This window comes from Aquarana catesbeiana, linkage group LG09 (assembly GCF_042186555.1).
Source record: "Aquarana catesbeiana isolate 2022-GZ linkage group LG09, ASM4218655v1, whole genome shotgun sequence".
NCBI classification, from domain to species: domain Eukaryota; kingdom Metazoa; phylum Chordata; class Amphibia; order Anura; family Ranidae; genus Aquarana; species Aquarana catesbeiana.
The window spans coordinates 320,942,445-320,956,446 of record NC_133332.1 but is presented as its reverse complement, the minus strand read 5'-3'; the positions used below and the strand labels follow the sequence as shown (position 1 = coordinate 320,956,446).

The following is a 14,002-nucleotide window of genomic DNA, read 5'->3' as shown; positions in this document are numbered from 1 at the left end:
CGGGTCTGTACACCCGCTGTGCCCATTATGAGGGGTTCTCACCATCCCTGTGCTGAGTTCTCGGGTCTGTACACCCGCTGTGCCCATTATGAGGGGTTCCCACCATCCCTGTGCTGAGTTCCCGGGTCTGTACACCCGCTGTGCCCATTATGAGGGGTTCCCACCATCCCTGTGGTGAGTGCCCGGGTCTGTACACCCGCTGTGCCCATTATGAGGGGTTCTCACCATCCCTGTGCTGAGTTCCCGGGTCTGTACACCCGCTGTGCCCATTATGAGGGGTTCCCACCATCCCTGTGCTGAGTTCCCGGGTCTGTACACCCGCTGTGCCCATTATGAGGGGTTCTCACTATCCCTGTGCTGAGTTCCCAGGTCTGTACACCCACTGTGCCCATTATGAGGGGTTCCCACCATCCCTGTGCTGAGTTCCCGGGTCTGTACACCCGCTGTGCCCATTATGAGGGGTTCCCACCATCCCTGTGCTGAGTTCCCAGGTCTGTACACCCGCTGTGCCCATTATGAGGGGTTCCCACCATCCCTGTGCTGAGTTCCCGGGTCTGTACACCCACTGTGCCCATTATGAGGGGTTCTCACCATCCCTGTGCTGAGTTCCCGGGTTTGTACACCCGCTGTGCCCATTATGAGGGGTTCTCACCATCCCTGTGCTGAGTTCCCGGGTTTGTACACCCGCTGTGCCCATTATGAGGGGTTCCCACCATCCCTGTGCTGAGTTCCCGGGTCTGTACACCCACTGTGCCCATTATGAGGGGTTCTCACCATCCCTGTGCTGAGTTCCCGGGTCTGTACACCCGCTGTGCCCATTATGAGGAGTTCCCACCATCCCTGTGCCGAGTTCCCGGGTCTGTACACCCGCTGTGCCCATTATGAGGGGTTCCCACCATCCCTGTGCTGAGTTCCCGGGTCTGTACACATGCTGCGCCCATTATGAGGGGTTCTCACCATCCCTGTGCTGAGTTCCCGGGTCTGTACACCCGCTGTGCCCATTATGAGGGGTTCTCACCATTCCTGTGCTGAGTTCCCGGGTCTGTACACCCGCTGTGCCCATTATGAGGGGTTCCCACCATCCCTGTGACGAGTTCCTGGGCTCCCCCTATAACTGTTATCACTTTTGGGTAGACTGGCCTTTAGTACCCCTATGTAGGCTCCTCACATTGGCCATATAAACAATATATTGGTGTTTCCCATGGTTGGGGTTCCTGGCACGGCTTCCTCCTGTTTGCGGTTGGTTTCATCGCTGACATTTTGTATTATGAGCGGATAATTGACAGAGGGACCTGGCTTGTTCTTCAGAGAGAAATAATGAGAAATAATGAGAAATAATGGCCTCATTAAGCTAATGAACGTTCATTTCTGGTGAGCGGAGCATGTGAGCAATAAATGACCAAAACTGCTCTGTCAGGAATATGACGGACGAATGTTCTGGGATATGAATACCCTTTTGTTGGTATCTGAAGGGGGGAGATACCAACCCCCTCCCCTCCACCTCCTTCCCAAATATCTGATGTAACAGAGAGGCTCCCAGTGCCCACATCTAGTACAGATGGGCCCCTAAGCCCCAGTGGGCCCTTCTGCAGCTCCACAATCTGAACATATTATGCCCACCCTTGTTCCCACCCATAGAGTGCCAGCTCTGCTCCTCAAAGCTCCATCGGGGCCCAGTGCAGATACCCGGTCCAGATGTGGCAATGATGACTGGACCCGGCGTGTTACGCACATTCCTGGTGAGGAGCTTCATGTTCTCTCTAGTGTTTTTGCAAGGAGCTTGGTTGTCCCCTGGTGGCTACAAAAATCGAACATAGGAGGGCGCACCCGTCTAGTGCAATACCCCATGATATTTATTAGAAGATAATCATTATAAAATATACTCATAAAAAGAAAAGGATTAAAATCACTCATCGAGCTACTCAACCGTAGTCCTGTAGTCCTTGGTACAACGAACTCCAAAATACACGAGGACCTCTCTAGGGTCCTTATAGGTTGCCACGTTTCTTCCTCAGAGACAAATTATACAGTTCCAGTTTCTAGTTTTGTGTTAGATCAATTGTATTCACCTTTTGTGTTCTTTGTATTTTGAGGATCGGTTCCTCCCTCTTCTGACCACTGATCCTGGCCCATCCAAGGGGTGGTGCTCGGGGTCTTCATGTCATGTATGGTAGAGTATATATTTTAGCCGAAGGAACTTGTATGATTTGCCTCTGAGGAAGAAGGCGTTGCCTTCAAAACGCGTCAGAAGTATGGACCCCAAAGAGGTCTCCCTGTACTTTGCAGTTCGTTGTACTTAGGATTACAAGGCTACAGCTGAGTAGCTCGATGAGCGATTTTAATCCTTATGTTTGTAGCTAAATTTTATGATTATGTCTTAATAAATATCATGGGATATTGCACTAGGCTGGTACACCCTTCTTTGTTTGGTTTTTTTGTAGTGACTTCAGGACGTCCCCAGTCTGAGAGGGCACCGGGGCTTGAGGCTTTGTCCCCCTGTCCTGAACTTATTCTCAACACCTTTCACTGTGATATCATACCTGGCCACCAAGATGTCTGACCAATCCCTCTAACCAGGCTGTTAAAATGGTAATAGAAGCTGGTGATGGTAGACCCTGTAAGGTTGGCAGTGCATGATTGGGTGCAAGGGGCAGGACATCTTCTACAATCTGTGGGCCGTAGCAGCCAACATGATACGCCTCTGTGCCCTCCTGCCTCTGTTTCCTCCAGCCTCTGCGCCCTCCTGCCTCTACACCTGCTTCTGCGCCCTCCTGCCTCTGCTCCTTCCTGCCTCTGCTCCTTCCTGCCTCTGCTCCTTCCTGCCTCTGCTCCTTCCTGCCTCTGCTCCCTCCTGCCTCTGCACCCTCCTGCCTCTACACCTGCCTCTGCGCTGCGCCTTCCTGCCTCTGCGCTCCTCTTGCCTCTGCGCTCCTCTTGCCTCTGCGCTCCTCTTGCCTCTGCGCCCTTCTGCCTCTCCTGCCTCTGCGCCCTGCTGCCTTTGCACCCCCCTACCTCTGCTGCCTCTGCGCCCCCTGCCTCTGCGCCCCCCTGCCTCTACACCCTGCTGCCTCTGTGCCCTCTTGCCTTTGCCTTTGCGCCCTGCTGCCTCTGTGCCCTCCTGCTTCTGCACCCTCCTGCCTCTGCGCCCTCCTGCCTCTGCTGCCTCTGCACCCCCCTGCCTTTGTGCCCTCCTGCCTTTGTGCCCTGCTGCCTCTGCGCCCTGCTGCCTCTGCGCCCTGCTGCCTCTGCGCCCTCCTGCCTCTGCGCCCTCCTGCCTCTGTGCCTTCTTGCCTCTGAACCCTCCTGCCTCTGTGCCCTCCTGCCTCTCCTGCCTCTGTGCCCTCCTGCCTCTCCAGCCTCTGCGCCCTGCTGCCTCTGCGCCCTCTTGCCTCTGCGCCCTCCTGCCTCTCTTGCCTCTGCACCCTCTGCTGCCTCTGCACCCTCCTGCCTCTTGGGTTTTTTAGGACCAGCGATCTCCCCCGCTCCCATCCAAAGTGGAGTCTCGCTACTATTTTTAGCCAGTATATAATTAGCTGATAGTTAGTTACTTTTTTTTTCCCCTCAAAGTCTGAACGTTCACCGAATGAACCTTCAAAGTAATTATCGGAGTCTTCCATTGCTCCGCTGCCTCTTACGCAGCACGGCCTCCATTATCGGAGCACCTTGGGAAGGCCGCCAGCTGTTATCACTTCGCTGTGATTAAGAGAAAGGAGCAGGTGGGATTAAATAAGAATCACGTATCCCGCAATTAAACGAGATCAATGGGTTCCGTTCTCACCGCAGAGCTGACACTCTATACGAGACGAGTCTTCTGTGGAAGAGCCAATCAAGAGTGAAAAGGATTCAATGTCTTCTAGAGAATAGAGAGTCACCAGTCAGCCGCCACTCACCCGGCCACTCGACCCGAACCGGGACACCGAAATGTCATTCTGAAGTGACAACTTCAATGAAGACGGGAAAAAAAACATAAATATGATGATAAAATAAAAAATCCGCAGATTAATGAGGGGGAGGGTAAAAAAAAGGAATGAAGAGCAACACATTTTAGCTAAATTGTAGTTGGTTTTAACTGACATCTTATGCTGATCACATGACGCCACTTCGTACTGCGTATGAAAAAAGGAGCGTAAATACAATGTAACAGTTATATGAAAGGAGAAGTGTAAATACAATGTAACAATTATATGAAAGGAGAAGTGTAAATACAATGTAACAATTATATGAAAGGAGAAGTGTAAATACAATGTAACAACTATCTAAATTACGTTTAAATACATTCTAACAATTATATAAAAGAAAGTGTAAATACAATGTAACAATAATATAAATACAGGAGTCTAATTAAAAAGTAGCAATTATATGAAAGGAGAAGTGTAAATACAATGTAACAATTATATGAAAGGACAAGTGTAAATACAATGTAACAATATTATAAATGAAGGAGTGTAAGTAAATAGTAACAATAATATGAAAGGAGAAGTGTAAATACAATGTAACAATAATATAAATGAAGGAGTGTAAATACAATGTGATGATAATATTGCATTCATTCTGTCTGCATATACTGTTTTCAGTTTTCAGTCTTTCTAAAATCTGCAGCTTTCATGAACCACTTGCCCACCGGAAGATTTACCCCCCCCCCCTCCTGACCAGGGCATTTTTTTCGCGATACGGCCCTGCGTTACTTTAACTGACAATTGCGCGGTCGTGCAACACTGTAGTTGAATACAATTTATGTAATTTTTCCCACAAATAGAGCTTTCTTTTGGTGGTATTTGATCACCTCTACGGTTTTTCTTTTTTGCGCTATAAACAAAAAAAGAGCGACAATTTTGAAAAAAAACAAAACAATATTTTTTACTTTCTGCTATAAAACATCCAATAAAAAAAATTGAAAAAAATCTAATTTCTTCATCAATTTAGACCAATATGTATTCTGCTCCATGTATTTGGTATAAAAAAAAAATCGCAATAACCGTATATTGATTGGTTTGTACAAAAGTTTTATCGTCTACAAACTATGGGATAGATTTACTTCTTTTTATTTGTTTATTATTATTATTATTATACAGGATTTATATAGCGCCCACAGTTTATGTAGCGCTTTACAATATAAAAGGGAGACAATACAGTTATAATACAATAAAATACAAGAGGATTAAGAGGGTCCTGCTCAGAAGAGCTTACAATCTAATATTATTTATTTATTTATTTTTTTACTAGTAATGACAGCGATCAGCGACCTGTAGCATGACTGGGATAATGCGGCGGACATTCTGACACTGACACTTTGTGGGAACCGATGACACATATACAGTGATTAGTGCTAAAAATATGCACTGTCACTGTACTAATGACACTGGCTGGGAAGGGGGTTAACATTAAGGGGCGATCAGAGGGTTAACTGTGTACCTAGCTGGTGTTTCATTGCTGTTCATAGATAGTTGAAATCAATTTCTCTGATCCGATCTCAGGGAAGGAAAACGCAATCACTCGCTATTTTTTTTTGCTGCACTTTGCATACGATCGGCCCTGATTTATTCAGCCCATTTGTTTTCATTAGAGCAGAGCTGAGCAAATTTCAGGAGTTTGTCACCAATTACACCAAACAGACCGCGCTGACTCCGATGCGGAATAATTCCTTGTCAGTGGAAGCGCAATAATCCCCTCCCCCTACAAATATTCATTACAATGGAGGGAATAAACACGGGTCCAGGAAAGGATCTCGTGGGGGGGGGGGGGTTCAACAAAATTCCTTTCCAAAAAAAATGCAGATCTGTTCTAAAAAGGCCCAGACCTGTCCACAGGGCCCCGCATCCATCAATAACACATCATAGGGCCACAGTGCTCCCAGGTGGCCTAGCATGTGTCATTTAACTTACAAAGACACTGTTTTGTCGTCATAAAAGGTTCCAGACTGATTCACAGCATGGGGAAGGTATTTATTTATTTTTATAGTTTTAGTTTTTTTTTTTTCTTAACACTTCAAGTTTATTGGTAAAGAGCAAAAAGAATACATAAAAATCGTTTTTATATCATTATTTATTTCATGCACTTTTTTTTTAAATACAATGCTAAAAAAAAAAAACGAAGCAATGATTCGAGCAAAAATAAAAAAAAAACGTTTGTGGAAAAAAAAAAAAGGAAAAATATGGTAATAAAATATGAAAATATGGTACTAAAATAAGAGATAAAATAGCGAAGGGTAAAAATGTGTTAATTAGGGCTTATATAGGAACTTTATAAAGGAATTGTCGAAAACTACCTCCTGTCTTTATTTATTTTTGACCCTTTGTTTAGGTGAATGGATAGGGGTACAATGTACCCCATACTCATTCATATAGTGGGTTAATAAGGGTTTACATAGGAAAATAATGTTATTTAAAAAAAAAAAATAATTAACTTGTAGGGCTGCAGGTCAAAGGACAACACTCTGATCTGCACATGAATGTAACCAGTATAAATAACATGTAACTTTATCACTGAATGAGTGCAAATATGATGTAACAATAATGAATGGATGGGTATAAATTTACAATGTACAATAATTATTATTATTATTATTATTATTATACAGGATTTATATAGCGCCAACAGTTTACGTAGCGCTTTACAACTTAATAATATGAATAAACAAGTGGAAATACGATGGGGCAATAAAAACAAAAAAAATGTAAATACAATATAACAATAATATATTTTGCAAGTGTAAATACAATGTAGCCAACAATATAAATGAGCATAAATACAAAGTAACTATAATATCAGTGACTGAGTGTAAATATGATGCACCAATATGATCACGTTGTTACAATGTATTTATCAGAGATATTTGTAAACACTCTTTTCAATGATGTAATAGCAATATAAATGAATGAGCGTCAATACGATATGATAATGTTGTTACATTGTATTTATCAGTGATATCTGCAAATACTGTTTGCAGGCATCATTTTTAAAGCGCATCCTCTGCAGCCATTTGAAGAGCAGATCATGTAAAAATATAAGCCGTGTCTTGTCATAAATAGCGGCTTAATGGCAGTGGTGGTGTAGAAGGACCGGGGCGTACGGGATACGTCCAATATACTTTAATGATTTTTTTTTTAAAGCAAGAAAGAATTCAAATTTGATGAGATGGTAAACGCCGTATTCTATACATTTGAGCTGGTTCTAGGGTCTTGTGTACTCGTAGCTCTTCCACGGACCTCCTATTTTAGTTGCTGTAGATCGGGATTTCTAGTATATTCTTCTATCTGTGTTGTCGTCTTCTCTGTATATAGACCCAGCGCTCTCCCTGCCCCCCTTCATGTATTCCATATAAGTGTCTCTTCTATTTGTGTGATTGCCGGTATCAGACTTTTCATGTTTTCTCTTCGCAGTTCTTCTTGCCGTCGGTGTCAGCGAGTCGGCCCTGGTAAATAAAATCTTCACTACCATCAATCTGCTGGTCTTGGCCTTTGTCATCCTGTCGGGTTTTTTAAAAGGCGACATCAAGAACTGGAAACTCACTCAAGACGATTATGACAACTTAACCAAAATATATAACAGCAGGTAAAAAAAGAAAAAAAAAAAATGCATCAGCGGCTACTTCTTCAATCCTTTACTTATATTCTACACTATATGGACAAAAGTTTGAGGACACCTGACCATCACACCAACCTATATGGCCAAATGTATGTAGGCCCACCTCTAAATGATGGAGCTCAGGGGGTCTCCAGTGAAGGGCTCTGGTAACCCTCCATCATACAAAGACATTGTAGACAATTGTGTGCTTCCAACCTTGTGGTAACAGTTTGGTAAAGACCCTTTTCTGTTCCAGCATGCCTTTGCCCCACCTCATGTACAAAGCCAGCTCCATAAAGACATGGTGTGACTAGTGTGGTGTGGAGGAACTCCAGTGTCCTGCACAGAGCCCTGACCTCAACCCTACTTTTGGAAGACCTTTGGTATAAGGTCTTCTCATCCAACATCAGTACCTGCCCTTAACTATTCGCAACACCTTTTGGAATGAGGCCTTCTCATCCCCCCTAATTGGTCCCCCCTAATGGCCATAGGGGGGACCAACCCCATAGTAATGGCCATAGGGGGGACCAACCCCATAGTAATGGCCATAGGGGGGACCAACCCCATAGTAATGGCCATAGGGGGGACCAACCCCATAGTAATGGCCATAGGGGGGACCAACCCCATAGTAATGGCCATGGAGGGGAACAACCCCATAGTAATGGCCATAGGGGGGACCAACCCCATGCTAATGGCCATAGGGGGGACCAACCCCATGCTAATATCCATAGGGGGGACCAACCCCATGCTAATGCCCATAGGGGGGACCAAGCCCATGGTAATGCCCATAGGGGGACCAAGCCCATGGTAATGCCCATAGGGGGACCAAGCCCATGGTAATGTCCATAGGGGGGACCAAGCCCATGGTAATGTCCATAGGGGGGACCAAGCCCATGGTAATGTCCATAGGGGGGACCAAGCCCATGGTAATGTCCATAGGGGGGACCAAGCCCATGGTAATGTCCATAGGGGGGACCAACCCCATGCTAATGTCCATAGGGGGGACCAACCCCATGCTAATGTCCATAGGGGGGACCAACCCCATGGTAATGGCCATAGGGGGGGACCACCCCCATGGTAATGTCCATAGGGGGGACCACCCCCATGGTAATGTCCATAGGGGGGACCAACCCCATGGTAATGTCCATAGGGGGGACCAACCCCATGGTAATGTCCATAGGGGGGACCAACCCCATGGTAATGGCCATAGGGGGGACCAACCCCATGGTAATGGCCATAGGGGGGACCAACCCCATGGTAATGGCCATAGGGGGGACCAACCCCATGGTAATGTCCATAGGGGGGACCAACCCCATGGTAATGTCCATAGGGGGGACCAACCGCATGGTAATGGCCATAAGGGGGACCAACCCCATGGTAATGGCCATAAGGGGGACCAACCCCATGGTAATGGCCATAGGGGGGACCAACTCTATATCAAAAACCATGATTTTGGAATGTGATGGTCAGGTGTCCACAAACATTTGGCCATAGAGTTGTATCTATGGAACTACAATTAGAAAAAATCTTTTGTACCATTTTGTTTCCTTTTTTTTTTAGCTCTCCTTTTGGTACGGGGGGATTCGCTCCTTTTGGATTTAGTGGTGTGGTATCCGGGGCAGCCATCTGTTTTTATGCCTTTGTAGGATTCGACTGTATTGCAACCACAGGTAATATTAATATTTGGGATTATCTGCACTCGTCCATCCCCTCTGTCACTCATTGATTTCCTTTGTAGGATAACCATTCCTAATTTCACAACAACCTTGAATATCCGCGCCCTTCTTATCTGTATGTTATGTGCGGTGATGTAATTTTGCTCGGTGTTGAGAAATGTGACTTCACCGATTGGTTGTTGGAGGTATGACTATAAAATGTACATTCTAGAACAGGAAGTTGCATCGTGTTCTAACGACAACCATTGCACAACATAGAACGGAGGTGTCAGTCCCACCAGATATTTCACTTCACGTGTACATTGAATTCCTGTTTTTTCAAATGCAGTTTTTTGGGGGAAAAAAAAATACATATATATATGTGTGTGTGTATGTATGTGTATATATATATATATATATATATATATATATATATATATATATATATATATATATAATCTTAGTATACTATTAGAAAATGCATGCTCACCCCCCTGCAGGGCCGTGACCACTGTTTTGGACTTGGCTTCTTTGTAAGTGGTTCTGAAAATATTCATATTTATTATAATATTATTTATATTATATAAATATATTATATTTATATTTTTATATATGATTTTTATATTAATATAAATATTTTTATACATTTTTAAAAAAAAATTTTTATTGCAGGTGAAGAAGCCAAAAACCCCCAGCGTTCCATCCCTATCGGGATCATCGTTTCCCTCTTGGTGTGCTTCGTCGCGTACTTCGGTGTGTCCGCGGCTCTGACCTTGATGATGCCGTACTTTCTACTGAACAAAAGCAGCCCCCTTCCCGAAGCCTTCAGACACGTGGGCTGGGAACCCGCCCGTTACGTGGTCTCTGTTGGGTCCCTATGTGCTCTTTCAACAAGGTAACAAAATGTAGCAACAATTTTTTTTTTTATATCACGTTAAACTGCCACTTCATATTTAGCCCCCCCCCCCACTAGTAATGATAGTTGTGTCTAACCAGGAATGCAAATGTGATTCACAATTTTACAATTAACTCTAATGACTCATTAATAAAATGTACGTACAGTCCATTCATAAAAAAAATGTGAATGGACTGTATCTCGTTCATTAGAATCTTAAGTTGTTGGAATGGAATGAGTAGACAATTTCTCCAGTTTTGCCATGCCAACATGGTGATCACATGGTTTTATTTATAAACAAAGGGTTAGGGCAAGTATTGGGGTTACCATTCTGGTTTTGTGCTTTTTTTTAGCACAAGAACAGATCCAGGAGATATGGAAGGAGCTTCCCCAACCCCTAAAAGCCAATTGCATCCTTTAAAAGCATTAAAACCACCACGTTTTGCCTTTCCCGTTGACTGCTAAAATTTCAGCAAGTGGACTATTCTGAAAACTGCATGTTGGTTTCTTGAGAACTATGGGGGGAAAGAACAAAAATTAGTCTGATGATCTTGTTTTTCCATCGCTCTCCAGTTTGCTGGGCTCCATGTTTCCTATGCCGCGGGTCATATATGCCATGGCTGAAGACGGGCTGCTTTTCAGGTTCCTTGCTAAAGTCAACAAGAGGACCAAGACGCCACTGATCGCAACCATCGTGTCTGGCATTATATCAGGTGGGAATACGTGGATTTACAAAAACTTGGCCCCAGGTCACACCCAGGCAACCCTTTATATGCTGAAAGCAACATACTAACATTGTGTTTTGGTCAAAATATGATGCTCACTCAGTGTCGGGATAGTCCTTTAGCACCCAAGGATGTATAAGGTTAAAATGCACCCTGTTTCTCTCCCACCTTCCACCACAAGCTGTAAACTTCCTCAGCAGCCTAGGTTGCAGGTCCTATTTACTTCCCCTTCCCCGGCTGCAGAGTCCGAAGCAGTTAACTCTTCTGCCCACCCTTCAGCCTGGCCCTGAGCTCACCACCCAAACCGGGGATCTCCATGTCCGAGTCTTACAGGAACAATTTACTAAGGACAAAAAAATGGATCCTTTTTATGGGTTACCTGAGCTTGGTCCTAGACCTCGACTAGGTAACCTGAGCTCAGCTCTAGACCTCAACCAGATAATCTCAGCTCAGTCCTAGACCACAACCAGATGACTTGTCTTGAGCTCAGCTCCAGACCCACCACAACCAGATGACCTAAGCTCAGGTCCCAGACCACAACCAGATGACCTGAGCTCAGGTCCCAGACCACAACCAGATGACCTGAGCTCAGGTCCCAGACCACAACCAGATGACCTGAGCTCAGGTCCCAGACCACAACCAGATGACCTGAGCTCAGGTCCCAGACCACAACCAGATGACCTGAGCTCAGGTCCCAGACCACAACCAGATGACCTGAGCTCAGGTCCCAGACCACAACCAGATGACCTGAGTTCAGGTCCCAGACCTCAACCAGATGACCTGAGCTCAGGTCTCAGACCTCAACCAGATGACCTGAGCTCAGGTCTCAGACCTCAACCAGATGACCTGAGCTCAGGTCTCAGACCTCAACCAGATGACCTGAGCTCAAGTCTCAGACCTCAACCAGATGACCTGAGCTCAGGTCCCAGACCTCAACCAGATGACCTGAGCTCAGGTCCCAGACCGACCACAACCAGATGACCTGAGCTCAGGTCCCAGACCACAACCAGATGACCTGAGCTCAGGTCCCAGACCACAACCAGATGACCTGAGCTCAGGTCTCAGACCACAACCAGATGATCTGAGCTCAGGTCCCAGACCGACCACAACCAGATGACCTGAGCTCAGGTCCCAGACCGACCACAACCAGATGACCTGAGCTCAGGTCCCAGACCGACCACAACCAGATGACCTGAGCTCAGGTCCCAGACCACAACCAGATGACCTGAGCTCAGGTCCCAGACCACAACCAGATGACCTGAGCTCAGGTCCCAGACCACAAACTAAGGTATATGTATGTAGCAATTTGTCTGGAGTTCATCTTTAAAAACTGGAAATTTTTCCACAACAGACCCGTATTTCCATGGGGTGTCAGGTCCAAACATTCTCACCTTTTCTACACTACACAATTTTTTTTAGTTTATCATTTTGGAAAGTCTGGGAACATGGGATGATGTTAATGTTTGGAATATTTTGCAGCAGATGGGGATTCTGAAATAATTTCTGCTTCATTAAATTTGCTGCTAAGCGGAGATCAGTCCTGGCAGAGTAAAATCCTCAATATTTGGGGTGTAAAAAAAAAAAAAAAAAAAAGACGAGCGCCTCTGAATATGTCTGAAATGCCGGAGGACGTCCATAAAAACCACAGTCAGTATCGCACCACGGCTGAACGATGAAGGCAAAGAGCTACATTGATATCATGCTGTGCAACACGCACAAAACTGCCAATATTGGCGTACCGAGTCTGAAATCTGTCCGGGCTCATTGTCCCCGCCGTCCTCTACAGAAATTACTCCAATATTGAGGTCTACAACACCCCCAAATCCACATCTGTCTTCAGGGATTAATATTATCAATATTATTATTAATCGTATTATTATTGCTTTTATTATAATTGGTGATTATTATTATTATTATTAATATTAGGTTTATTGTTATTGCAGTTATTATAATAAATATTATTTCATTATCAATATTATTCATCTTATTGTTGTTCTTGCTGTTATTATAAGTATTTATTATTATATTATAACAACAGCAACAATAACTAATAAATATAACAATCGTAATAATATTACCATTAGTTGTTGTTAATACAAAATATAATAATAAAAACAACAATAATAACAACTATAACTAATATTAATAATAAAGATAACTAATAATGGCTATTATTATTATTAGTAGCAGTAGTAGCCATTATTGGTTGTTAGTATTGATTATTTGTTGTTGTTATTATGCCATTATTGTTATCCTTGGTTGTTATTAATATTTTTATTATTATTATTATTCTTATAATTGAATTTTGGTCTGTTATTCTGACTGCTTTCACTTCCCCTCCCCCCTCACAGCTCTCATGGCATTCCTGTTTGAGTTGGACGCTCTGATGGAGTTGATGTCCATCGGCACTTTGTTGGCGTATTCTCTGGTTGCGGCTTGTGTCGTCATCCTCAGGTAAGGAATCATCAATAATGGCTCTGAAGCTGAAGTTTAATCTGCTTATATTTTGCCTTGGCCTCAGTCCTGATGGAAGCAGTGGGAGGAGTTATGCAAATATTAAAATGCCTTGATGGGTGGGTGTCAGTCTGGAGGAATGGGTGGTCCTAGGCAGGCTGTATTTGCATACAGACTGCCCTTGGGAGGAGTTATGCAAATGTGAAATTGCCTTGATGGGTGGGTGTCAGTCTGGAGGAGTGGGCGGTCCTAGGTAAGCTGCATTTGCATATTGAATGCCCTTGGGAGGTGTTCTACAAATAATGTAATTGCCTTGATGGGTGGGAGTAAATTTGGAGGAGTGGGCTGTCCTAGGCAGCCTGTATTTACATATTGAATGCCCTTGGGAGGAGTTTTGCAAATATGAATTTTCCTTGATGGGTGGCTGCCAGTCTGGAGGAGTGGGCATTCCTAGGTAGGGTGTATTTGCATAGGTACTACCCTTAGGAGTTATGCAAATATCGAAATTGCCTTGATGGGAGTAAATCTGGAGGAGTGGGCGTTCCTAGGCAGCCTGTATTTGCATGCAGACCGCCCACATGTGATGCTGATGAATGAAGGAGGTGGGGCCAGGGACAGTCAGGCTGGAGAGGAAAAGGCTAGATGATGCTGGATGTTCTCCAGCTAGGAAATGAGGTAGGGCTCAATCTGACTTGCACATGGTGAGAAGC

The 14,002-nt window shown here is 44.5% G+C and overlaps 1 protein-coding gene across 1 annotated transcript in view; it reads left to right on the top strand.

Moving 5' to 3' along the window:
* SLC7A3 (solute carrier family 7 member 3) overlaps nt 1-14,002 on the top strand; it is a 30,523-nt gene that overhangs the window by 5,756 nt on the left and 10,765 nt on the right. Inside the window, exons 3-7 of the mRNA XM_073600791.1 lie at nt 7,380-7,551; nt 9,124-9,233; nt 9,891-10,113; nt 10,687-10,826; nt 13,190-13,292. Coding sequence (XP_073456892.1) covers nt 7,380-7,551; nt 9,124-9,233; nt 9,891-10,113; nt 10,687-10,826; nt 13,190-13,292 — 748 coding nt within the window. The remainder of the gene's footprint in view (nt 1-7,379; nt 7,552-9,123; nt 9,234-9,890; nt 10,114-10,686; nt 10,827-13,189; nt 13,293-14,002) is intronic.